At 46.4% G+C, this 27,328-nt stretch overlaps 1 protein-coding gene across 1 annotated transcript in view; it reads left to right on the forward strand.

Annotated features, from left to right (window-relative positions):
• The window catches only part of Inpp5d (inositol polyphosphate-5-phosphatase D), a 105,419-nt gene extending 99,481 nt beyond the window's left edge, over window positions 1-5,938 (forward strand). Inside the window, exons 25-27 of the mRNA XM_027397475.2 lie at window positions 280-540; window positions 2,100-2,694; window positions 4,799-5,938. Of these exons, the coding sequence (XP_027253276.2) occupies window positions 280-540; window positions 2,100-2,694; window positions 4,799-4,801 (859 nt within the window). The 3' untranslated portion in view covers window positions 4,802-5,938. The remainder of the gene's footprint in view (window positions 1-279; window positions 541-2,099; window positions 2,695-4,798) is intronic.
• Window positions 5,939-27,328: the final 21,390 nt, after the last annotated feature.

The raw sequence follows: 27,328 nt of genomic DNA on the forward strand, positions 1-27,328 counted from the left end.
GGACCATCCTTCTTTCTTATTCTTCCTTCTGCATTTCACCTAATTTCAACCCTGAGTAGCTCTTCCCAGCCACCTTCTGCCTAGTGGGTCTCAGCCTTCCTGCTGGTCTCACCTTGGTCTCTGGTTTCTGTATTACATGCATACATAAATGAGTGAATGAATTAATGTACTCCAGGAAAGAAGGTACCAAGAGGCTGAGAAGCCGAGGAACGTTTTCCTCAGGCTGGTCCCAACCAAGATGGGAAAAGGCCTCAGAGGTGCCTCCATATCTTCCTACAGGGTCCCTGCATGTGGTGTCTCCAGTCTCAATGAGATCATCAATCCAAACTACATTGGTGTGCCCCTGCATGGGAAATCAACCCTATCCCCAGACCAACAACTCACAGCCTGGAGTTACGACCAGCCACCCAAGGACTCCTCCCTGGGGCCCGGAAGGGGAGAGGGTCCTCCCACTCCTCCCTCCCAGCCACCTCTGTCTCCGAAGAAGTTTTCATCCTCCACTGCCAACAGAGGCCTCTGCTCCAGGGTGCAGGAGGCAAGGTTAGTGCCCTTTGAATTGTGTTTTCCTGCTCGCAAGCGCCCCCTGGGGCCTCCCAAGGATGGTGGCCTGAACTGGGCAGAGTTGTAATAGGTTCTGCCCACCACTTTGGCTTCTGCTTGTCTAAACAACTGATGCAACTTGATTTTAATCCGAGGTGTGGCAATATACTATTGTTGGGGCATGGTAGTGTAAGCCTTTAATCCCAGCACTTAAGAGACAAAGGCAGGTGGATCGAGGCCATCCTGGTCTACAGAGAGAGTTCCAAAACAGCCAAGGCTGCACGTAGAAATTCTGTCTCCAAAAACCAAAACCAAAACCAAACAAACAAACAAAAAGACCTGAATTTATTGATGAAGACATTTCTGAAACCAATGACATTCTCTGGCATCCTCCACTCCCTGGAGGACTCTGGGAAAGAGGTGAGGATTTCTGAGTAGAAGACTTTACCTAACCCAAATCTCTCTCTTTTCTTAAAAAGAAGCATCCATGCTCTCATATATAACTCTCTGGTGGCAATTTAAAAATAAATAAATAAATAAATTGGGACTAGAAATCCAAATGAAGGCAGAGCTGTCACCACAGAGGGACTGGCCAAAACTGATTGAGGAAGAAGAATCACACAGCCCAGGGATGAAGCCCATAGGCAGTTAAGGGAAACACTAGATGCAGTTCTCATTCCTACAGGACAGCAGATGGCCAAGAGACATCTGGACCCAGTTACAGTGACACAGATGTGTCTCCGCCCACAGCGTCAGGATACAGGCTGTCACGTGCAGTCTCTTTCCTGAGTACTGTTTTCTTTTCTTTGCTCCTCCGGACTTCAGTTCCTTAGTGGAGTTAACTAATAGTAGTCGGGATCCAATGCTGGGGCATCTTCCCCAGCATGGTTTTCCCCCAACCCTCCAAGTCCAACGCCGATGCCAGGCCTGCCTGGGATTCCTCTGGAGAGGCAATGATACTCCTGTGCCTTACCTGAACTCCCTGAAAGGGGGGAGCAGCGGGGAGGCATGTCCCTGAACCTAGCCAGGTCTAAAGGTAGCCTCAGTAACCCTCCCTGGGATTAGGACCAAGGACTCCATCCAGTAGGTACTGAGGTGTTTGCTCATTTGACAAAACCAATCTCTTCAGTAACCCCAGGAAGCAAAGCTAGAAACAGCAACAAAGAAAATGGAAGTTCGTGGTGTCATCCTGAGAGGTTCCCAGGGTAGACGTCACCGCATGCTTCACACTGCGAACAGAGCTTGGTGGGACTAGACCTTTAGCCTGTCGTAGTCTTTTATCCCAAGGCTCAGCAGATAGAGGGGCAGATATACATCAGCCAGAGGTACATTGTGAGACCCTGTGTTGAAAAAATGTGTATATCAGGTTAAATTCGTGTAAAATTATCCCCTGGAAAATGAACAATTTGGTATATTACATGTTATACCAACGCCACTATAGTTACAGAACATTATCATCCCTAAGTGAAAGCCCAGAGGCATGAAGCATCTACTCCCCAGGTCCTGACTTCTGAATGTGTTTTCTCCCCACTCTCCTCTCCTCCTCTCCATGGTTCCAGACCCAGTGACCTGGGCAAAGTAGAAGCTCTGTTACAGGAAGACCTGCAGCTGACCAAGCCGGAGATGTTTGAGAACCCCCTGTATGGATCTGTGAGTTCCTTCCCTAAGCTGGTGCCCAGGAAAGAGCAGGAGTCTCCCAAGATGCTGCGGAAGGAACCCCCGCCCTGTCCAGACCCAGGAATCTCACCACCCAGCATACTGCTCCCCAAAGCCCAAGAGGTGGAGGGTGTCAAGGGGACAAGTAAACAGGTCCCCGTGCCTGTCTTTGGCCCCACACCCCGGATGCGCTCTTTTACCTGTTCCTCCTCTGCTGAGGGAAGAATGCCCAGTGGGGACAAAAACCAAGGCAAGTCCAAAGCCTCAGCTGGTTCCCAAGCACCGGTGCCAGTCAAGAGGCCTATCAAGCCTTCCAGGTCCGAAATGAGCCAACAGACGACGCCCATCCCAGCTCCACGGCCGCCTCTGCCAGTCAAGAGCCCTGCAGTCCTGCAACTGCAGCATTCCAAAGGCCGAGACTACCGAGACAACTCGGAGCTCCCCCACCACGGCAAGCACCGCCACGAGGAGGGGCTACTTGGCAGGACTGCCATGCAGGTGCGCTGATTCATATGTTCCTGCGTGCATGCCTGTGTGTCTGTGGTGTGAGTGAGTGTCCTGGGAAGTACTCTGAGGAAGGGCTGAACTTGGGGTTTGAACCTGGCACCTCTGTGCCCCTGATTGGTCCTACACGGCATCTGCAAATGATTCTTGAGAGGGACAGGGGGAGGAGCTGTGGATAAACACCTAGCTCTGTAAAATACCGGGATTTCGGTCATTTATAATTTAGTTTTATCCTTTTTTTTAAAGGTTTTATTTATTTATTTATTATGTATACAACATTCTGCTTCCATGTATATCTGCACACCAGAAGAGGGCACCAGATCTCATTATTACAGTGGTTGTGAGCCACCATGTGGTTGCTGGGAACTGAACTCAGGACCTCTGGAAGAACAGCCAGTGCTCTCAACCTCTGAACCATCTCTCCAGCCCAAGTTTTATCCTTTTTTAAAAGATTATTTATTATGTATACAGTGTTCTGCCTGCATGTACCCCTGGAGGCCAGAAGAGGGCACCAGATCTCACTACAGATGGTTGTGAGTCACCAAAAGGTAGCTGGGAACTGAACTCAGGACCTCTGGAAAACCAGTCAGTGCTCTTAACTGCTGAGCCATCTCTCCAGCCCAGTTTTATCATCCTTAATATATAGTTTAAAACATTCCTGGTATTTTTAGAAACTTCAGGCAGAATATCCCCTTCCAATCGAGTCTGTTTATTCTACAGCAAAGCTAACAACAATTTAAAGAAAAATCACAGTTGAAGCTGAAGACAGTAGTAGACCCCTATAATCCTAGCACTCTGAAAGTCTAATGCAGGAGGACCGGGTGTTCAAGGTCAGCCTGGGCTGTATAGCAAGACACTGGCTTAAGAAGAATCAGCGGCAGCATTCTGGATGTTAAGGTTGTAGCTCAGTAGTGGAATATACCCGAAGCCTCCATGAAGCCTTCGGCTGAGTCCACAGTACCACAAGAGAAGTGAACTCTAGAGCCAGACTGCTGTCTGTTCTGTTATTGTATTGTTGTTATTATTTTGGTTTTGGTTTCTTGTTTTTTGAGACAGGGTTTCTCTGTGTAGTCCTGGCTGTCGTGGAACTTGCTCAGTAGACCAGGCTGGCCTTGAACTCAAAAATCCACCTGCCTCTGCCTCCCGAGTACTGGGATTAAAGGCTTCTGCCAACACACCTGACCTATTATTGTATTTTATTGCAGTATTGAGGGTCAAACTCAGGGTCTTACACAATAGACAAATGCTGTGTTGCAGTTCTGTGTCAGATTTAAATCCCAAGTCTCCACTGCCCAGTTCTTTGCCTTCTTAATCTGTAAAAAGATGATATTAATGGATTTCTGTGGAGCAATAGATTGCTGCCATACACTGTTACCTCATTTTCATTTTCACAGTTATCACTCGTGTTTCATATATGTTATATAATGCGTATCTAGGTCATATGTAGTATATGCATATAACATGTGAATTAGCATATAAGACAATTAGGACAGTGTCCTAAGTATACTTTCATGTCAACCTGATCTAGCCTCCAGCACTAGGGATCTGTTGGGGAATATTATTTTAAGGTGTGTGACTTTTGTTTATGCTGCATTTGTTTAACTCTGTGAAGCTGTGTTACTCTGCCTGACTAAAACACCTGGTGGTGGTCCTAATAAAGAGCTGAATGGCCAGATAGTGAGGCAGGAGTGAGGAGGATAGGTGGAGCTGTCAGGCAGAGAGTATAAACAGAAGGAGAAAACGAGGACGAGAAGGAGCAGCAAGAGAACGAGGAGAGGAGGACATCAGGGGTCAGCCACCCAGCCACGGAGTCAGAAGGAAAGTAAGATATACACCAGTAAGAATGATAAAGGCCCAGAGGGAAAAGGCAGATGGGTTAATTTAAGATAAGAAAAGCTGGCTGACCACAAGCCACAATAAGGCCAGGCAGTCGTAAGTAATAATAAGACTGTGTGCGATTTACTTGGGAGCTGGGTGGTGGACCCCTCAAAAAGACATAAAGAACAAAAAGCCAAAAGAGTAAAACATTACACAATAGGGGTCAAATGTGGCCTGGAGCTAGCAAGGCTCTGACAACCCTTCTGTTCTCATCCTACAGTGACGCCCTTGGTTTGCTGCTGGTGATGGGAGCCCAGAAGAACAGCACAGAGCCGGTCAAAGCCTCTCTCAGGAAGCCTCTCCCAGGACCTCCTGCCAGCTCCTCTTGCCCAGCTTTAAGTCCAAGGCTGTGTACTTTTCAGGAAAGGGCCTCACTTCTCTGTGGTCCAAGAGTGTGCTGGCTGCAACACTGGGTGACAGATGCCGAAGCTGGGTGGAGAACACTTAACCATATGGACAACAGACAGCCGCACCTGGGTCTCAGAACTTGGATTCCAGGGCCGCCTTCTAGTCGCTGTTTTTAAGAAAGGGACTGAGACACTGTCCGAGGGTGAAGATAGAAATGATAATAATGTCAGGTGCCACGTGCTATGTTCAGTGCTGTACGAACATTTGCCAGGCTGGCCTCCGGAGCTGAGGTTTCAGTCAACCTGAACCCTGGCCCACACCCACCAACCCCAAGTGGTAGGTCCTGAGAAGTTTAAACAAAGCATTAAGAAAGCCAGCAAACCGCTCTAGCTAGCCGGGCTCCACTTAGAGACCTGAAGAGTCTGCATAGGTAATTGAGGGTACAAGGAGCCCGGCTCTGTCCAACTTCAGAGATACAAGCTGCTTTAGCGAAGGCTGGGATTCTGTCACAGCCCACATCTGCCTGGTTTCTGTTGGGTTTTCAGTCTGCCAGAATCAAGAGATCAGCTCCAACTCTCAAGTGAAGAGATCTGGCCTTAACCTAAGCCAGACATGTCAGACCCTTGCTGAGCCTATGGCCCAATGCTCCCTGTGCCACTATGAGTGGGCAGCTACCGCCATACCCTAGGTTGGGCCAAGCACACCCCCCCAAATCCCCTATAGCACTTCTGATGTACTGAGGAAGAATCTCTACCACCGTCCCAATGGCTGAGCTCTCCAGCCTGCTATCAGGGAAGGGGAGCCTTGGTTCCAGGCTCTCGAAATATTGCAGCCGCCTCTTCCCAAGTGGTGTGGCTCACCCTGTGTCCTTGTTATACCAGAAGAATGGGATGACAATGTCTTTTCTTGTCTTGCTTTTTGATAATATCAGGATTAATGTAGGAAACCAGATCCAGAGTGTGCAGGAAAGCAGGTGTATCCCCTATGTGTCCCAGTCTATGTGACCAATAAATTGTGCCTTTCTAGGTTCCTGACTGTGTGGCTTCTTCCTGATTCCCTGTGCTGTAACCACTGCAGAGAGACTTTGGAACAGGAAGAGGCAGTTAAGGTTTTCTGATGGCCAGAAAATAGTCACCATGGAGACAGTCTGAAGTTGGGCATGGGTGGACATCATAACTACTTTTATACATATCCCTGTGTGGGACTCCAAATGTCCTGCAGCAACTTAACTTCCACAAGTGTCTTCTGACACTGGCTGACCAACAACCCACAAGTTCTTCCTAGCTTTTACTGGTATTGATTATTTCAGGGACAATAGACCCATGTAGACCATCCCAAGGACATGGGTTCACAGGTTAGGGAATAGCCTCCAGCCAAAGGACCAGCATAGATACTGCTTGGTATAACTTGTAAGGTGCCATGGCCCATGTCACCACTCCTTCTACCTTGAGATATTCAGCATCTCTCCTGTTCACAGACCCCAGGCCTGGGCTCTACACAGAGTTCCAGAGAGCTGCATCCTTTGGCAGGCACTGAGTAAACCACTCACTGCCTACTTCGATGGTCCTTGTGGACAAGGCTGAGAATATTCCAGAATAGCTCCTCACCTCTACTTAGGTGAATGTCTCTCTACAGATTTACTACTTTGTCCCCACAAAGAACTTCACCCCCATCTCCAGGCTCCAGCATTCTGACCCAGTAGATGAGTAAACCAAGTTCCCCCATCCCTCCCCCACCCCCGCAGCATTCTGACCCAGTAGACCAAGAGCCAAGTAGAGACGCAGCTTGATATTCTAGAGGGAGGACACACAGGAAGTGCAGGCAGGCTCCACCCTGCTGTTTTTCTGCTCACTTTTCCTGGGGCTCCACCCTGGATCATACTCCCTTGTGACCTCAGAACTGAGGGCCAGGACCCTATTGCCTTTGGCCCATGGGACCCCTCCTGCAACTGTAATGGGCTGGCTTGCTATGTGGGGTGCCGGCAGCTGCCCATCCATGGAATAACAAATAGCTCCTTCCAGTAGATGTCCAACCTCCCCTATCATTTCTGCAGGCTCCAGGAGAAGTGGTAAGGCAGGACCTATGTCTGCTTCCTGTCCCTTCAACCTGAGCTCTAATCACCCGTGCAGATCCTAGCCCCCCTTTCCCCTTTGATAGACCCCCCAGAAAACTCAGGTATCCGGGGTCCCAGGCCAGCACTGAGGTCACCCCAATCACCAGGCAGATTCAAGAGCTTGCTGCAAACTGCATGAGGCTTTATTGTTTTTTTTTAATGAGCTAACCCCATGTTAGCTTGGGTCTTTCATCCACCCGCCATGGTGGATGGCTAGCAAAAGACACCTCGAACCGGCTGCCGAGCGATCTTGTAGGGCAGTGTAGGGGGAGTGTCTAGGGGTACGCACAGGCTCAGGATTGGTGTGCCTCCAGGCTTGGAGGGCTTGCCCTGTGTTGTTGGCCAATTGGTTGTTATGGCCCATAAGCCCTCCCAGGGTGGTTGCTATGCTCTGCGAGTCATTGCTGTGCGCTTGTCTGTAAAGTACACACAGAGTCGTAAAGCATAGCGCCACCAGCTGACTTCTGATTGGTTCCTTGTCACGAGGCAGGCACCTAACCTCTAGTGACCAAGACAAGGTCATAGCGAGCACGTGTTACTGTCATGGCTGCCGAAATGGGGGGCTGGTCCCTTCACCTTCTTTGCATGTGAATGGTCATCTGGGGCCACAAGGATTGAAGTTTCATCCTCGTTCTCCTAGCCTCTCTCAGTCCTGTGCACACCCCTGAGCTCCTTGACCACCTACTATAGACTCTGGGTCACCACCATCTCACAGAACCCATGCTAGCTGTCTCTTTTGCTAGCAATTCTGTTCTACCCTCCCCCTCCAACACTCAGTTGGCAGAGGAATGGGAAGCCACATATCAGCCCCCGTCACCTCAGTTTTCTTCGCTGAGCTCCATAAGAAGTTAACAAGCTTTGCTCACAAACTGCCCCCACCCCTAAAATGACCCATCCCCCTTAAAATTGTAGATCAACAATCACTGTCTTTCAAGAAGCAAATCTGCCCTTCTTTGCTATATGGCTATATGAAGCCGGTCAGAGCCCAGATTTCCTGTTACCATAATAATGGTCTCTGGTGTGAATGTATCTGCCTCCAATTGCCATGCTAGGGAGGGTGGCAGCTGCATTGTCAGGCCACCTGTGGGACTGGATGAGCAGCCACTTTATTCCTCCTCTGTCCAGCATTTCGGTTGCTTTATTGTGGTTTTCTAACCACCGATAAGAGGAAAATGAGTGAGTCACTGAGCAAAGCTCTCTCCCACAGATAACTTCCCTAACCCCAGCCTACCAGGTCTGTCCTTAAAATAGCTCCTTTCTGCAAACTAATTTCCATGGAGACCCAGCTATGGAAAGACCCAGAAGCTTTCTGTGAGGCAGTTAGCTCAGTTGCAGCCTTCACTCCAACAGGGAGACCCTTTATGATGCAAATATTTGGTCTCACCCTCTCATTTACCCGACAAGGCCCCATTCTGGGGAAACTGCCCTGCACACTGACACATGGAGTCCAAGTACTGACAATCTATGTCTGGTTATGCCCTGGTTAGTGACTGCTCCAAGCTTATCATTTCTCTCTCAGCTCACAGATGACCTACCCTTTGGTCCTTCATTCAAATGATCTTAGATTTGATATGCATAGTTCCTGTTCTCCATCATCCATTTGTATTGGGCCTGAGGAGACCATGGAGCAGGATATGGCCATGACTGTGGGTCAGACAGAATGGGGTTTAAATACCTTAATTTGTGTCTTCCAAGAATAGAATCTCAAGCAAGCCGGACAACCTGAGTTGGATCCCCAGAACTCATGTAAAAAGCTGGATGCATAACCTGTGATGGTGGCAAACGCCTTTAATCCTGGCACTCAGGAGGCAGAGGCAGGTGGATCTCTGAGTTCAAGGCCAGCCTGGTCTACAGAGCAAGTTCCAAGACAGCCATGGCTACACAGAGAACCCCTGTCTCAAGACAAAGAGAGAGAAAGAGAGAGAGAGAGAGAGAGAGAGAGAGAGAGAGAGAGAGAGGAGAAAGAAAAAGAAAACCTGGCCGCAGTTATGCATTTGTAATCCTAGCACTCCTACTGAGAGGTGGAAAGAAAGTCCAGGATATCAGGCCAGATAGCCCAGTGTGTATGCATCATAGCAGCGGAAACAAGAGAGGTCATTCCTCAGCTAAATTGAAGGTCAGAACCAACTCCCAACCTCTAACCTCCACACACACTCTGTGGCATACATAAGTCTATACCCACATACACATGCATGCAACACACCCACTCAAATATGCACACACACAAGAAGAGGGGGTAGCAGAGGTGGAGGAAGTAATTACAGTTGTCCGGGTGGCCAATTTGAGGCCAGGAAATCTGTCCTTGTCTCATTAGTTTGGGTTCAGACGGTAAAGCAGATTCAAGGGCAAGGAGGCATTCAGTAGAAACACGAGGCAAGGAAGGAAAGAGTGCCCTCATGAGTAGGTGACTGCTGGGGACAGCTGGGCTTGACTGGGGAACAACTGCATGTGGCAAATACCTTTTACCCCATCCAAAGAGAGTCATGTTAAAGGCTGCCTCTGGGAGCTGATCCTGGTCTAAGCAGAAAGCTAGATCCAAAAGTCAGGCAAGAGCCCTCCAGCTTGAAGGCAGCACACGGGAAAGCCATGTGTGATATGCATAAGGCACCAGTTACCAATAGCACCATAGAAAGAGTTTCAGTACGCTTGCCCACAGAAACACCGCCCCCTCCTGCTACTGCTGTGTGTCTACAGGGTGGGATTTCTGGATGCTCAGATAGACATCTCTGAAGAGGGGCACTCCCTTTGGATAGGTCTGTCTGTTGAGGAAAGCCAGCATGGAAGGCCCAGGAAAGAACATTCTAGAGGAAGAAGGTGCACAGTCCTTAAAGGAGTATCATGGAGTGCAGTGAAGTGAGGAAGATAGAATGGGGGGCAGGGCAGCGGGATGCCAGGAAATGGTGGGCGCCGGAGACCATGCTTCCAAAGCTGGAATGAGGTACTACCACCTTGAATCCATAAGACATAAGCCCAAGGCAAGCAAGAGAGAGAAGGTAAATAAAATCTACCACAGACCAAGCTCATATTCTGGCTTCATGTCAAAAAGAACTACGTAGAGGCTCAGACAGCATAATGATCTCATAGATGTGAATCTAGAAGTAGGTGGTAGTGGCAGCGGCAGTTCACACCTTTAATCCCAGCATTCAGGAGGCAGAGGCAGGCAGATCTCTGTGAGTTGAGGCCACCCTGGTCTACAGATCGAGTTCCAGGACAGGCTCCAAAGCTGACAAAGAGAAACCCTGTCTCAAAAAAACAAACAAACAACAACAACAAAAACCAAAACAAATAAAAAAGAATTTAGAGAAGTAGACCATCTTTGCTTAACCTATATCAAACATAAGTTATTGACACATGCCTATAATCCTGTCACTCAAGGGGCAGAATGTTGCAAGCTTAAGACCAGCCTGATTTATATAGTAAGTTCAGGACACCCAGGACTACCTAGTGAGGCCCAATCTTCATACTACCACCACTAATAATAAAAATATAATTAGTCATCTGAATTTAATGACCTATTAGCTGTATGTCTTTAGACAAATATTTTTCCCAAGAGAGACAGAATTCAGCTAAGATGACTATTTAAAATAAAAAAAAAGTTACTGTACTTTAGAGGAACATACTGAAACTCAGAATTTCATCATGTCCAGGAAAAATAAAAATATATAAAGTGTGATGGTTTGAATAAGAATGGATCATTTATAGGCTTGTATATTTGAATTCTTAGTCACCAGGGTGTGGATCTCTTTGATGGGGTTAGAAGGTGTGAGCTTGTTAGAGGAAGTGTGTCACTGGGGGTGGGCTTTAAAGTTTCTCTCTCTCTCTCTCTCTGCCAGTGGCTCAGGACATCGCTCTCAACTACTGCTTCCAGCAACATGCATGCCACCATGCTCCCCTCCATGTTGGTAATGAACTAAATCTCTGAAATTGTAAGCAAGTCCACAGATAAATGCCATCTTTTATAGGATTTGTCTTGGTCATGGCATCTTTTCACAGCAATAGAACAGTGACTAAGACATAAAACTCGGCAAACTCAACAGAAAAGACCAGGGTGACAGCCCTGTTCCAGAGGCTGGAATTAGCAAAGATGCCAGTGCAGCCATCACTATAGTCAAGGATTTTTCTGGCTTCTCATGCTGCCATGACACAGCTTATACAGAAGTTTATTTGGTTCCTGGTTCTGAAGTTTGGGAAGTCCAAGACTGAGGAAGACCAAGAAGGGACAAGGACTTTCCTGCTGCACCAGAACATGGCAGAAATGAGGACATGGAAAAAGAATACACACTAGAGAGAGAGAGGCAAGGGCCCTGAAGGCAGCTTTTCTCAGAAACCCACTTCCTTGAGAACTAGGTAACTAACCTGCTCCCTTGAGAAAGACACAAATATGCTCACAAATGCTCTGTCGCTTTGGGGACCCACCTCTCCACATTGCTCCACTGAGGATGAGGTTCCCAGCATGTAATTGGAGGACATATTCAAGTGACAGCAAACACATAAAGGAAATACTCTTGGGGTGAGATAGGTCACTGGCTAAAGATGCCGGCTGCCAAGGCTGCCAGCCTGAGTTCCATCCCTGGGATCCTCATGGTGAAAAGAATACTTAGTCCACTCACACATGTGCACACATACATATTGAATAAATAATCAAATGCAATTTTATTTATTTATTTTGGGTTTTTTTTTTTTTTTGGCTTTTTCGAGACAGGGTTTCTCTGTGGCTTTGGAAGCTGTCCTGGAACTAGCTCTTGTTGACCAGGCTGGTCTCGAATTATTTTGGTTTTTCAGGGCAAGTTTTCTCTATGTGCTGGGACTCTGTAGACCAAACCCACAGATATCTACCTGCCTCTGCCTCCTGAGGGCTGGGACTAAAGGTTTGTGCCACTAACGCCAGGCAACAAATGTGGTTTTTAAAGTTTAAGGGAAAATATTTTGAAATCAATAAAAGAGGTAGGAAAACTCAGCAAGAAAAAGAAAATATTAAGAAGTCAACCCAAAAATTTCCAGAGACAAAGGTGAAAAAAAGACATTTTTTATAGAAAAGAAAATAAATTTGTTGCTACCAAATTAACTATCAAAAATGCTAAAGGAGCCAGGTGTGGTGGCACATGCCTTTAAGTCCAGCACTTGGGAAGCAGAGGCAGGTGATCTCTGTAGAGTTCAAGTCAGCCTGGTCTACATTGCTAGTCCCAAGACAGCCAGGGTTACATAGAGAAACATGTCACATAAAACAGCAGCAAACAGAGAGGAACGGTGGCCTTAGGATGTGGTAATGGGTGGAAACTCAGGAATGAGGAACCCTGAAAAAGGGAAGAAATGGATAACTAGAAATAACTTCTTCTCAGAATCTCCCTCAAATGTAATGAGATGGAGCAATTGTTGTAACAGGTTTTATAATGCAGACGCAATACTTTGACAACAGTCGGGGTGAAGGATAGATGAGGAGGTTGTGGATAGAGTTAGATAATTGTGATGGTGATGCTTCAGTGTCAACTGGACTCCATGTAGAATTCAATAGGATTTATCTGTGAGGTGTTTTCAGAGAGGCTTAACTGAAGAGGGAAGTTCTACCATGAATATGGGTGGCACCATCCCCTATGCTGGGGTCCTGGGCTCAATGGAAAAGCAGGAAGGAAGAGATTGAGTCCTCAAATTCCTTTCTCCCTGCTTCCTGGCTCTGGAGGCAATGCCACCTCACACTCCTGCCACTGCACCTCCCCAACATAGTGGACAGTAATCCTCAAACCAGGAGCCAAAAGAAACCTTTCAAGGTGCTTTGGTCAGATACATTTTCCAGGCAGTGAAAAAAGAAGCTAAGTTTATGTGTCTCCCCTTGAGTAAGACAATATTCACTGTAAATAGGCTGTTGTATATATTTTTGTCTTTAGGGCAACCACTTAGAAGTGGGGGTTCTTGAACTAGTGACAGAGCTCAATGGTACTCACTCGCATGTGGGTTCAATGATAAGATGTGGGGGCTCTTGGGGCATTGTGTTTCTCCCACTGGTTTCTAATTCTCCATCCACATCTCTTCCCTAATTCTGGTCTTCTGACCCTTTTCTGCCTCATGCCCAACCCTGTCCATTTCCTTCCCTCCTCAAATGCCATCCATCAGTAGAAGGCTGCATCGTCAAGCGGACTTCACGGAGAGTTTTGGGCAATGAGTAATTGCTGTATCCCAAACTATACAGCCAACTATGTATAAATAACTATTATCCATCTTTTTGTTTGTTTGTTTGTTTTCAAGACAGGGTTTCTCTGTATAGCTCTGGCTGTCCCAGAGCTCACTCTGTAGACCAGGCTGGCCTTGAACACATATAGATCCACCTGCCTCTGCCTCTCTGAGTGCTGGGATTAAAAGTATGCCCCACCACCACCCGGCTACTATTATCCATCCTTGTTATGAAAATTCTTCAGTCAGCTGACTGAGCAGAAATCTTTCTCTATTCCTCTCCCGTACCCCCAATCTACCTAAAGGCCAACCTTGCCAGACCTTAGGGCTGTCACTTCACAACAGCTATGGTCCTTGTGCTGTCCTGTTACAAGAAGACAGAATTCTCTCTGAAAACTTTTACAACAAACTTTTGAACCCATTTTTTTCTCCCACTGACATATAGATAGAAGGGGGGGGGAGAGAGAGAGAAAGGGAGAAACCAAGTTGAAGACCCAGCCAGGGATGCTAAGGTACTTGGAGATGCTGGGGTGAGGGTAGGGGGGTGGGGGAAGGACACAAAGACTTCACTTTTCTTGGGTCTGGTGGGTATGTGTTACCCAATTAGTTGGCGTCCAGGAAGCTCTTCAGCTCTAAAGAAAATCAAACCCTCCAGGGAGGCAGAAAAGATGTGGGTTAAAGTTATGTTAGCCTCTCTTTTTCTATCCTCTAACCCCTCTCTGATTCTTCTCATTGTTCCTACTCAGCCAGAATTCCGAGGGCTAGGGAGCCTGGTTAGGGATAGTGCCCTTGAGCGCTAGCCTGCAACCCAGAGCTCATTGAGAAGTATAGAGAATTCACGGAGGTGAAGAGTGAAGACAAGCAAACACAGCCTGTTACAAAGATGAATAAGACCATCTCAGGCAGCTCTCAAACTGTACATACATTGAGGGTGTGGGAGGGGCAGCTTGTGGAGGACAAGTGTCCAAGCAGTTAAGGGAAATAGACAGTGCTAGTGATTGGCATGACAGTCATTTGTAATTACACGAGCTAACAAAGCAGAATTCCTGGCATGCCTTCCCCCAAAGTCATTTAGATTTGGCTTAGAAAGCAGCATGGTTTTTATAACAGATTTTTCTAATTATGTTTTGCTTATGTTAATATGAAGATTTTATTCCTCAAGTAAACACCACCTGATCACAAAGCAGCAGGGCCCAAAAGTACACTGAGCGCCAGGTGGAAGCCAGGCTGGGGTTTTGAGATTTGCTGCTATGCAAAGGTTTGCGTTTGTTCTGCGTGGGCTGCTTTCTCCAGCTCATCTGTGAAGTGTGAGGTCGGCTACTCTATCTTCTGGGCTTCCTCTGAATTCCTTCAAAATCATAACACTTAGCTGGGTGTGGCAGTACATGGCTGCCAGGAGGCTGAGGCAGGAGGATGCAAACTCAAGGTCGGCCTGGCCTGTGGAGGAGGTTCAAAGGCAACATGGGCAATTTAGTGAGACCCTGCCTCAAAATAAACAGGGTTTAAAGGGATCTTGGGGTTATAGCTAAGTGGTAGAGCTCTTGCCTGTGGATGAAGCTCGGGGTTCAATCCCAGTGCTAAGAAAAGACCACTCCAACTTGGCTTTACATATTAAAGAACCTGTTTAAATGTAGGTTTCTAGTCCCTGCCAGGGTTGATTCTCTTCATCTAGGTGGTACCTGGGGAGCTGAATTTCAGCAAGTATTCTAGATCCTTCTGGGATACCTAGGCATGTCATTTCATTTGTTTAAAAAAATGCTTCTCAAAGGATTAGATGCATGTTTCATACTTGAGGTAAAGCAGGTAAAATGAGGAAACGAAAGCCAGACCTGGGCTCGGACCCCACCTTGGAATTAATGACGTATGCTTCCTTCTCTGACCGCAATTTGTGAGAAAGGTAATAAATATGTAGGCCTCAGAATCCTGCGTGGGAAGACTGGAGGAAATAATCCCTAAGTTAAAACTTGGAGTACTACAGGGTGGCTCTCAGTGTTGTATCTAGAAAGTTCTAGAGCCTTTCTCTGTGATCCTTGCCTTCATAGCCTTAGAAGGTCCACACCTGGGAGCACTAGCCCTATTTCCCTGTCACTGAGCCATTTTGTAATTCTGTATTTCAGAGTTCAGACGGTGTATCAGACTCTCTGTGTGTGCGCACGCATGCGTGTACTCGATCACCTATGTGTCCACACGGGAAGGCAAGAAGTCAACTTTGAAGATCTTTCTCTAATCTCAATCCACCGTGTTTTTTGAGACAAGGTCTCTGACTACATCTGAACTTCGCTGTTTCTGTGAGACTCAGTGGTCATCAAGTGCATGGGATCTACCTGGTCCCTCTCTCCCTCCCAGCACTGGTCTTACAGGTATACGGTGTCACAGCTCTTACATGGGTTCTGCAGATCCCAGTGCAGGTCCTTAAGCTTGTGCTACAAGTGCTTTTCACACTGAACTGTCTCCCCAGCCTAGATCTCAGACCTTTTAGGCTCCTCCATCTCTTGTTTCCACTCTTGCCATTATTATTCATCCTACAGCATATGGACAGCAGGTTTTGTGCCCGCTCTCCCATGCTGTTGGCGCTGCACCATTCAACAATATGGTGTTAACAAAAAATATTAAAACTAGCTGTCTTACATTTTTTGGTTCTTGTTCATAATGTTGCATAATGAAAAGGAAAATCTTTCCCACAGTCCCAGTGGCGCAGAAACATTTAGAGATGACTAAATATAGCCTCCCAGATGACGGAGAGGTTGTTTTGTGTCATTCTGTGATTTCTTTTTCACAGCATGTTCTGTGTGCCGGAATAAAAAAAAAAAATTAAATGAAGTCAGAATGCTAAATTTAAAGGCACCTTTGCTCTTTGCTGGTTGCAAAACACATTTTGTTGCCATTTAATTTGCTGTGCATTTTGGCATCAGACTCCAATGACAAAACAAAAGGCAGAAAACAATGACCCTGAGTATACCAGATCCTGTCCTCCGTGTCTCTCCTAACCTGTTAGCTATTGACTCCCAGGGACTGCATGTAGAATGAGTTGCAACAGTTTCTCTTAATTCTTATTGGGCTTGGGTATGTGTGAGAGAAGACAGAAGGGATCCAGTGTTTTACATAATGTGACTATTAATCCCAAGTAACATATAATAGGCTCCCAAATAGTCTCGGAATACTGGTTGTTAAGGAGAGTAAATTGTAACTGCAAATGTTCCTAACTCAGGTACAAAATCTGTAGTAACCTATTCACAGCTATAAAACTTCAGTTCTCCAGCCAATACAATTATAACAAGCTTAGGGCTTCTGCATGTGAATCAGGAGGAGACACGACTCAATCCAAAGGACATAGGTTTGGTTATTTTCCAGGAAAGCAGCTTTGGGGAGATGCGTATGGATAGTTTCCTCAACTGAACAGCAAACTTCTGAGAAGAAGAAACCTTTCCGACATCTTTCTCTTCTGTGGTGAAGTAGGTGGTTTATCCAGAAGTCAACCTGGCCCTTAGCTGGGGGAATCAGTGGCTCCTGGCCTAGGTTCCAGAGTGACTCCCGCTGGCTGAATTGTATGCAAAGAGCCACGTGGGTGTGAGTGCTTCCTCTATCAGTTTCCTTCGGAGGCATGCCCAAGATGAGTCTGGCTTCCTTGGTGTTTTTAGGAGATAGTATGCAAGTCCTGGCCTCAGGGCTGAAATTTTGGTCCCTGTGATTGTTAATATTGTCAACTTGACAGAATCTAAAGTCCTCAAAGAGGCAAGCCTGTGGGCACACCTATGAAGAATTATCAAGACAAGCTAACCTCTGGTCTTCCTGGTGAAGGATTATTTTGAGTCAGCTAATGGAAGTGGGAAGACCACCCTGAATGTGGTCGATACCATTCCCTGGGCTGGGATCCTGGGTGGCCTAAAAAGGAGAAAGCTAGCTAAGCACTAGTAGGTTTTCTGCTCCCACCCCTACAGGTTTCTCCACTGATGCAGTAAGCCAGAACAAGCTGAGTTGAAAAGTAGAGCAACAGGTTTATTTGAACAAAGCAACTCCTGGACAAATTCTCCAGTCCCACAGATAGAGGCCAGAGAAGCCACACCCCTGAACGAAAGCAGGAAGACTTTATAGGTTGCAGACAAGGAGTAATGATGTGGCCACCACAATCTGGGTTTGTACCCAAGGATGGTCAAAAGCTGAGTGCTTTTGTAGGGGACTTGGATGGCTGGCAACTTCATGGGAGGAAGCTACAGTAGCTGCCAAGAATTCAGAACTGGGTGGTTTTTGGCAGCTCTCCTTTGTTTGGAGATTCTCTAAGTGGGTGGGATTTGAAGAGAGACAGGACTGGGCTTCTCATACCATGCAGGGGTGAGCCAGAGGTTCCAACCCCACAAGCACCAGCATTTTTTTCTCTCTGTGTATTGATCATGGATGCAATGCAACAGTCACTTCAAGCTTCCACCACCACTACACCTCCCCGCCCCCCATCTATAATGGACTTTGCCCTTGAACTGAGAGCCAAGATAAGGCTTCTTTCCTTAAGTTTCTTTGGCCAGAGTTATCTTATCATTTAACAACAGAAAAATAACTAACTCAGTCTCCAATGTATGTTGATGTGAGAGAGATCACCCTGGGTCTGGCTGGGTGTTAGATAGATGCCCACTCCACAGAATCATACATAGAGCCCAAGAAAGGGTTCAAGGAGGTCAAAGTCTTCTAAAAGTCTATTCTCAACACCTTATACTAGAGCAACAAATGTGGATACTAATTTCTATAGATGTTGGCAAAGATGGCCAAACAGGGTCTTGCACATGTCAGACAAGTACTCTGTCACTGAATTATAGTCCTAGCCATCAGACTGGGGTCTTATGTAGCCCAGGCTGGCCATTACTCACCATATAAACAAGAATTACCTTGAACTTCTGAGCCTCCTGTTTGTACCTCACCAGTGCTAGGATTACAAATGAGTGCCACCTGGTCTGTTTTAAGTAGTGCTTGGAGTCAAACCCAAGGCCCTGTGCATACTAGGCAAGCAGCCTACCAGCTGAGCTATATCCATAGCCCCCCAAGTTTTCCTTTCTTATAAAAAGTTACATTTTGTTTGTTTGTTTTGTCTGTTTGTGCATACACATGCACATGCTTGCATTGCACACAAGTGCCATAGTGTGTGTGTGTGTGTGTGTGTGTGTGTGTGTGTGTGTGTGTGTAGATCAGAGGACAGCTTGTGGGAGTCAGTTCTCTCCGTCTATTCCTTTCATTATGTGGGTCCTGGGGACCAAACTCAGGTCCTCGGGCCAAGTGGCAAATGTATTTACCCACTGAGCCATCTTACCAATAACTTGAAAGATAAACTGTTTTCACCCCAGTCATCTCTCAGAATAAGTAGGTTCGTCCCTATGCTGAAAAAAAAATTGCACTCTAAAAAAATGAAATGTTTACAACCGAATGACCTAGCATTGCTCTGACCTGCACTTGGACAGTCATCTGCTACGCTGTGGGGTCTGCGTGCGTTCTCTCAGAAGCACACAGGGAACTCAATTGGTAGCCTACACTGTGGTGGTCTCTTTCTTCTTCCTCCCTGAGAGATCCTTAATTTAGTTTGGATATCACCCCAAAGTACAAACCCACAATCTATTACGAGCACACATCCGTAGCTGTCTGGGCTCAGCTGGGTGTTTTTATCTGGAGAGGTCTCATGAAGTTATAGTTGGATGGCAGTCAGAGCTGGGTCACCCAAAGCTTCGTTAAGCTTCTTCATTCACAAGTCAGAGGCCTCGGGGTCATAGCTGCAATTGCGGACCATTGGCCAAGCATCTGTCTCCTGTCCTCTCGTCAGTTCCAACACAGTCTATTACGAGACGATCAGTAGTCTGTAAAGTTAAGATATCTTTATTCAAATAAACACCAGCCAAACGCAAGCAGAGCATGCCAGGGGCAGCAAAGCAGGGAGGACAGAGAGAAGGCGCTCCCATCTGCCTTGCAGCCCCTTAAAAACCTATTAGGAGTCATCCTGACCTCACCTTGACCACGCCCTGACAGGTATGGTCAGGCACACCTGTAGCCAGCCCTCAGGAGGCGTGGTTACCGTGTCTCCCTACATGAGTCTGTCTTGGGCTTCCATATAGTCAGTTGTGTGTGGCCGATGGCTTCTTACAGTATGCACAGGCAGAACTATAAGGCTTCCAACACCAAGCCCCAAGAGCTATTCAGTACCACATCTTGTCAGTGATCCAGTGGGAGTCCCGACAGTTCAGGAAGAGATCACAGGTTGCCATGCAGGGGGCTGGGGGTGAGTGGGAACAACCAGAACTGTTACATAGAAAAACACACAAGCAAACAAAAAGCTGATTGGCTAATAGTTGGGCAGGAAGAGATTGAACAAGACAACCTGACACAGATAATTCTGGGAGGAAGAAAGGCAGAGTCAGAGGAGAGACACCAGCTAACAAGCAAGGATATGAAAAAAAAAAAAAAAAAAAAAAAAAAGAGGTAACAAGCCATGGGCCATGTGGCCAATCGAAATAGAGATATGGGTTAATTTAAGTGTAAGAGTTAGCTAATAACAAGCCTGAGCTATCAGCCAAGCATTTATAATTTATATTCAGCCTGAGTCAGTGATTTGGGACCAGGCAGTCAGAACCCGAAACATCCATCTACAGTGGAAGAATGAGAAAGATTCAAAGTCAGAGGTTGGGGATAACTCTGAGGAAGCAGTGTTGTCCAGACACAGCAGGGCTGATACACATATGTGGCAGCACAAATACTCATCTATACAGGTTCAAACCGGACGACGTCCCAACATAGAGAAGGGGAAGTAGGGGAAGTAGACACAAAGCCCCACCCTAACCAAGAAGCTATTTAAGTTAGATACCTGCTGGGCAAGGGAAAATCAGTTTTCTCCAAAGGAGTATCTCAGGGAATACCAACCCTACTTGAGGCCAGGCTGCATGCTCTGGACTAGTTGGGCAACACAGACTAACTCCGTGCTTTTTGTTTTGTTTTATTTTGATATTGTTTGTTTTATTTGACTTTCTTCTTCTCTCTCTCTCTCTCTCTCTCTCTCTCTCTCTCTCTCTCTCTCTCTCTGTCCTCTCATAGTTTGGTTTGATTTTCAGTGGATTTTTTTTGAAAGAGAACATGAAGTTGGATGAGTGAGGAGATGGGAAGGACCTGGGAGTAACTGAAGAGGGGAAAGAATATGGTCAATATATATTGTATGAAGAAGATTATTTTAAATAAAAATTTTTTTCAAGACAAGGTTTCTCTGTGTAGCCTTGGCTGACCTGGAACTCGCTCTGTAGACCAGGCTGGCCTCTAACTCAGAGGTCAGCCTGCCTCTATATCTACCTAAGTGTTGAGATTAAAGGCAAATGCTACCACACCCAGCTAAATTAAAATTTTTGAAAGCAATCAGGACTGGGGGCTGGAGAGATGGCTCGGAGGTTAAGAGTACTGGCTGTTCTTCTAGAGAAGCTGGGTTCAGTTCCCAACACCCACATGGCAGCTACAACTGTCTGTAACTCCACTACCTACACCCTCACACAGACGTATATGCAGACAAAACATCAATGCACATAAAAATAAATCATTTTTAAAAGTTTATTTTGTTAGACCCCCGCGGTTTCCCTGCATACCATGTGTGTGGAGCACAGAGAAGGCTGGGCAGCCAGGCAGGTAGCGGCCTTGCAGCCATGTTCCCTCAGAGCAGGGAAACTCCTGCCGCAAGCCAGGACCCATGGCAGGATGGCAGTTGGGGCAGAGACAGCCCCACTTTGCATGTCTCACAGACCAGCAGGTGAAGATAGAAAAACAGACTCACCTACATCGGCCAGGCTCAGCTGTAAGGGCCACAGCAATGGTTGGAGTTCAGAGTAGCAGCCTCAGAGGACTCAGCCGCAACACATCAGATAACACAGATAACAAAGCTGCTCAGTCACCCAGCCCATTCCAACCCTCCAAGCCTAACAGAAACCGTACAGAAACAAAGACAGGAAAAGAAAGTTACCTAGTGTGGTGCCATGTGATTCAACAAAAGGGGGTGTCGTGGTGGATCCTGAATTGAAAACCAATGATGAAACACAGAGACAGAATAGACAGAAAAGAACAGATGCCAACCCAATCCGCCAGCGCCGCTTATAAGGCAATGGCACTGGGAAGACAGGTGGCAGAACCAGGCGGCTACAATTGCCGCTAACTGAGGAGGGTCCAAGCATCCTTGGTCTCCGTTCGTACCTCCTGGGTGTCCTCAGGGCAGCAGTCTGTGATCCTCCGGGCACATCTGCCGATCACAGTTGAGGTGGAATCTGGGGATGGGGGTGGTTAGTATGGAGACAGACACAAACAGCAAAAACAGGACAGACACAAGAGACAGGACAAACCGCACAGCAGACCAAATTGCAGACCCAGACATGGCAACAAACCAAAATTACAGACAACCCTTGGAACCCAGGACCGAACCAAGGGTTCTGTTTCTGGGCACGTCTGCTTTCCCTATGGTCCAAATCAAATGACCCTCGGACTTTTGTCCAGGGTGGGACTTCAGAGTCTCTGAAGTTTCCCCCTGAGGTCCAAATTGCGAATCCAAATACAAGAACAAGCCCTGCACAAGCACAGATCAAATTCAAGTCATGGCACCAAACCAACAAAACAGCAAGAGACATACAGAACATTGAACATATAAGTTGTGAGCTCAAATCATCTTACCTCCAAGATCGAATCCACTCAGGTGAGGGGTGGTCGAAAATCCAGGACGAGCCCCCAAATGTTAGACCCCCGGAAAACTCAGGCCTCAGGGGTCTCAGCCCATGACCGTGGTCACCCCAATCACCAGGCATATTCGAAAGCTTGATGCAAACTGCATGAGGCTTTATTGTTGTTTAACAAGCTAACCCCATGTTAGCTCGGGTCTTTCACCCACCCGCCATGGCTAGCAAAGACAGCTCGAAGGGGCTGCATAGAGAGCTTATAGGGCAGCATAAGGGGAGTGTCTAGGGGTACACACAAGCTCAGGATTGGTGTGCCTCCAGGCTTTGAGGGCTTGCCCTGTGTTGATTGACCAATTGGTTGTTATGGCCCATAGGCCCTCCCAGGGTGGTTGCTATGCTCTGTGAGTCAATTTCTGTGCACTTGTCCATAAAGCACACCCAGAGCCACCAGCTAACTGCTGATTAGTTCCTTGCCACGAGGCAAGCATCTGACTTCTAGTGACTAGGACAAGGTCATGGCAAGCACATTTTACTGTCATGGCTGCCGAAATGGGGAGCTGGTCCCTTCAATTTTATTTATTTATTTATTTATTTATTTATTTACTTTTGAGATAGGGTTTTTCTGTGTAGCTTTGTAGACCAGGCTGGCCTTGAACTCACAAAGATCTGCCTGCCTCTGCCTCCCGAATTCTGGGATTAAAGGTATGTGTCACTACCGCCTGGCTAAAAGTTTTTTTTTTTTTTTTTTTTTAATGGCTATATCATTAGCCACCTTTGGCCTCATCCCTGGAGGAAGCTGTGTCCCTGGACTTCTCTTAATGCTTGGTGTCATTGTCAGATTTCATCAACGTGACAGACACCTGAAACCATTTAAGGACGGCAAGCTTTATTTTTGGGTTGGGATTTCAGGCCTCAATGGCACAGAGCTTGTGCCAGAGCTGTGATGTTCACATCATAGCAGCAGGAAGCCAAGTGTGTCCCTGTGCTGTCTGACTTCCTCCTCCTGTGAAAACCTGCTTATTCCATCCAGCACCCCCCCCCTTACTGGACAGTGCATTCCATAGTCAAGGCTGGTCTTTATCCATTAGTTAATTCTCTCTGGAAACCCCTCATGGACAAAATCTGAGTTGTTCTTTGCTAATCTAGGCATCTCTCAATCCAGTCAAGCTGACAGTCAAGTTTGGGTGGAGACAGGATGCCCCTAGTATATGTGGGCATGTGGTACATGCAGGTACACATGTGTACTCGGTCATACAAAGGCTAGAGGTCAGCCTTGGGTGTCTCATTTTATCATTCTCCACCTAATCTTTTAAGACGGGGCTCTCAGTGAGCCTGGAGCTCACCATAGGGCAATTCTGGTTGGGCAATGAGCTTCAGGATCCACTTGCCTCCTTCTGCCCCACCACTAACTTGAGTTCTTGCATTTTACACACACACACACACACACACACACACACACACACACACACCACCACCACCACCACCACCACCACCACCACCACCATATCCATCTTTTTTGCATAGACTCTGTGGTTCCAAATTCTAATATATCCTCAAGCTTAAGCATTAGCATTCGACTGAGTTAGCTCCCCTGTCCAACAGTTAAGAGTAGCTTCCACATTAGGCATTCTAATTTGCAAAGCAGATCAACGAATTGCTGCTTCAACTCTGAGTCTTATTAAAGACAAAATGTCAACTTGACCGCTAAGCAAAGAACTGTATCTCATGGCCTATGATATTTCAATATCTGTTTGTTGAATCTTCTCCTGCTGCTGTACTTTCTGGCTCTGCCACATGAGAGTGCAGTGTTAGTGAGCTATAAATATCTCATGACTCATTTGAACAGCCCATTTTGAAATGGTGTCCCTTCATTTTCTGTTTAGGAAGAAAAGAAAAAATAGCTTCAACATATGGCAATAACAGTATTTTCTAATATTCTAAGTTATTCTCATCTTTCTAATTATAACTTCTAGTTTACAATTTAAAAAAATTCAGTATCTCACCAGCAAATACTATCATTTAAAACAGAATTGAACTTACTCAAAATTCATGTGATCTCAACTCCAGAAACTCCTGAGTTTTGGACAAGGCTCACTGCTCACATCAAGAGCTAGAGAGAAGAACTGCAGATCAACCCTGGGTCATCACTTGCAATCGTAAAGGACTGATTTAGTGTCTGCCTAGCCCTGGGCTTGCTTGCTATAATAGTGGTAGGTGACAGATAGGATGAAAACTCAACATAATCCAGACTATGAATGTAGCCAGGAAGGCAGAGGCTGTTTCCAAAAGAAACAGAGCTGGGCAGCCCAAGGAGAAAGTGTGCTCTACAAGTCCCTTCTGGGAACTCCCAACCCCTCCAAAGACACCCTCAAGGAAGATTGGCCCATCTTCTTGCCATGCTGATTGTTAGGCAGGGGCACCTGCTGGTTCATCAAAGTCCTTTCCTGTGAATTAAGACTGGAGCTCAAAGATCAAGCTCTGTTAGGGGATCCTTTGATCCACCACCATGAGGGTGGAGAACTGGGTAGTAAAAATAATAGAACCACAGGCAAAGGGGAAGGGAAACAAGTTGTAGACAGAAAAAGATGCCAAGGGCTAAATACTCTGATTATTATTCAGTATCCAGGTTGCAGGGGTTCCTGAGGGCTGGCCACGTCCCTGCCTCACAGCACCCCAAATCCAGATGATTATCTCTCGTTCACATTAAGGTAGTCATATTGCATAACTGTCTGCCACTGGAAATGGGAAGCACTTCGGCACTTTACACTAACTCAGCCCAAAACAAACAACAAAGAACTTGTCTTACAGTTAAGCTGGTGAAATTTGGCATCAGTCTTCCTGGCTATATCTGAGCTATAGCTGTCAATTACCAAGCACCTCTTTATGCCTGACTCCCCATCTATAGAAATGACATATTAATAGTTATTCGGGCCACAATGTTGTAAGAAAAAAAGAAGTTGATTCTTAGAAAATGGTTCCTGGTGTGCAAAAATCACCCAACAAGTTAACCATTATTCACAGTAGGAAAAAGAAAGTGTGATTAAGAGAAATACTATAATTTCCTTAAAGATTACAGAAACTGTGATTCCCCTGCCCTGATAAGAATCACAGAAGTGTCATGTGGAGGCGGGCTGGGAAGATGGCTCACTAGTTAAAAGCACTTGCTGCTCTTGCAAAGGACCTGGGTCCAGTTCTTAGCACCCACATAGTGGCTCACAACTGTCTGTAACTTCTGTCCTAGGGGAGCCAATGCTGTCTTCTGACCTCCAAGGGCACCAGGCATACACACACATAGTGCATATATATATATATATATATATATATATATATATATATATATATATATGCATATAAACCACTAATACACATCAAATAAATCTAAAAAATTAAAGCAGCAGTTGCACCATGTGAAATCTTTCGGTCAGTGTTCCAGATGCTAGGCTGCCAACATACAGAGGAGACAACAAGGACACCTCTAAGGGGACTTCATGTCACCAAGTGCTGGTAATGCCATCTTGGTCAGTTTTTAGATATGCAATCTGCAAGCCAAGGCGTGGTTATGCACCTGTCTTCTTGCAAGCAGACACATGAGGAGTGTAAGTCCTAGGTCAGCCTGAGCTACAGATTGAGACTCAGTCTCAACAGCAACAACAAACAAGTATGCAGTCTGCCAACAGAAATGTGGACATGAGCTTCAGGGGTTCTCTGTGCAAGGATTCTTCACAATGAAAATGTCTTGTGTTGTGCAAGCATCTGTGAACTCAGTACCACTAAAGACAACAAAAGGAAACAGAGGGAATGAAAAAGCCAAATGATGAACGCCTGTATGGGAGTTACATTACTGACATGGAGGTGGGGTGGAAGGCTGTACTGGTGTGTTTGAAACCCTATGTAAGTTGGTTTCTTGGCAATCATTAGGTTTCTCTGACATATGCTAGGGGTAATACAGTAACACAGGTCCCTTCTTCTATTTCCATTTGCAGTGATGTTTTAAGGAGGAGTTGAAAAGAAATGGAAATAAAGATTAAGAATTAAAAATACAAGAGACTTCCAGACATGTTGGTATATACTTCTAATCTCAGAACTTGGTAGGCAGAGGCAAAGGCAGGGGGATCTCTGTGAGTTTGAGGACAGCTTGGTATACAGAGTAAGTTCCAGGACAGCCAAGACTACACAAAGAAACCCTGTCTTGAAAAACCTAGATAGAGAAATAAATAAATAAAATAAATAAATAAATATGCATGCCACCACTGCCCAGCAGGACTGTGTTTTTAGAAGAGAGAATAAAAACAAGGAGAATAAAAGGGAACAGAAGAGAATGGACACTCTAGGAACTTACTGCCGCCATTATGATTCCATCCATAATATAGAATCAGGTCTCCTCTAGAGAGAGTTCCTGGAGGGCAGGACCCACACCTGGGATGTCTGTCTCCCTGGAGCTGCTCATCCCTAAGCCCGACCCACACTGGGACTGAACTATTTTCAGCTGATTAAAAGACAAAGGGAATCAAGGCAACAGAAAGCAAGGAAAACAGCATTGAAGGTGGAAGGCTGTGATAGAAGATTATTGTAAGGTATGTTACTTCTGTTTATGCTGCATTTGTTTAACTCTGTGAAGCTGTGATTCTTTGCCTGTCTAAAACACCTGATGGTCTAATAAAGAACTGAGCGGCCAATAGGGAAGCAGGAGCAAGGATAGGCATGGCTGCCAGGCAGAGAGTATAAATAGAAAGAAATGAGGAAGAGCAGTGAGCAGTAAGAGAACAAGGAGAGGGAAGCAGCAGGAGCCAGCCACCCAGCCACCCAGCCACCCAGCCACCCAGCCACCCAGCCACCCAGCCACCCAGCCACCCAGCCACCCATAGAGTAAGAGTGAAAGTAAGAATTACAGAAGAGAAAGATAAAAGCCCAGAGGCAAAAGGTAGTCGGGGTAATTTAGGTTAAGAGAAGCTGGCAAGAAACAGCCAAGCTAAGGCTGGATGTTTAAAAGTAATAATAAGACTCCGTGTGTATTTATTTGGGAGCTGGGTGACAGGCCCCCCAAAGAACAAAGGAGTTAAACATCGCACTACGGAAAGCTGATCTGGAATTCTACCAGGTTGGAGTGTAGGTAACGGGCCCCACAGATAAGACCAGGCATCAGGTCCGTTACCCTCCTAGGTTGGCAGTCATTTCTATCTTCATCAGAAGCAGCTGTGGTTCCTCGTGAGCATCCTTTAAGACTGGACCTCTTGGCATTCTCTCAAGGAATGAGGAGGAGGGTGAAGTCCTCAGACCCTCACCAGAACTCTCCCTAGTACAGCCCCCTGCCAGCTACACACAGTTCTGTCCCAGATGCATGGGGACTTGGGAGATACACAGAGTGCACACAGTCTGGAAGAGTGATTGGAGGGGATCTTCATCTTATGGGGACTTCCTGGGTAATCTAGCTATTTTAGGGTCATCTACACCCCTCTGA

The sequence above is a fragment of the Cricetulus griseus genome, chromosome 2, assembly GCF_003668045.3.
Source record: "Cricetulus griseus strain 17A/GY chromosome 2, alternate assembly CriGri-PICRH-1.0, whole genome shotgun sequence".
In the NCBI taxonomy this organism is placed as follows: domain Eukaryota; kingdom Metazoa; phylum Chordata; class Mammalia; order Rodentia; family Cricetidae; genus Cricetulus; species Cricetulus griseus.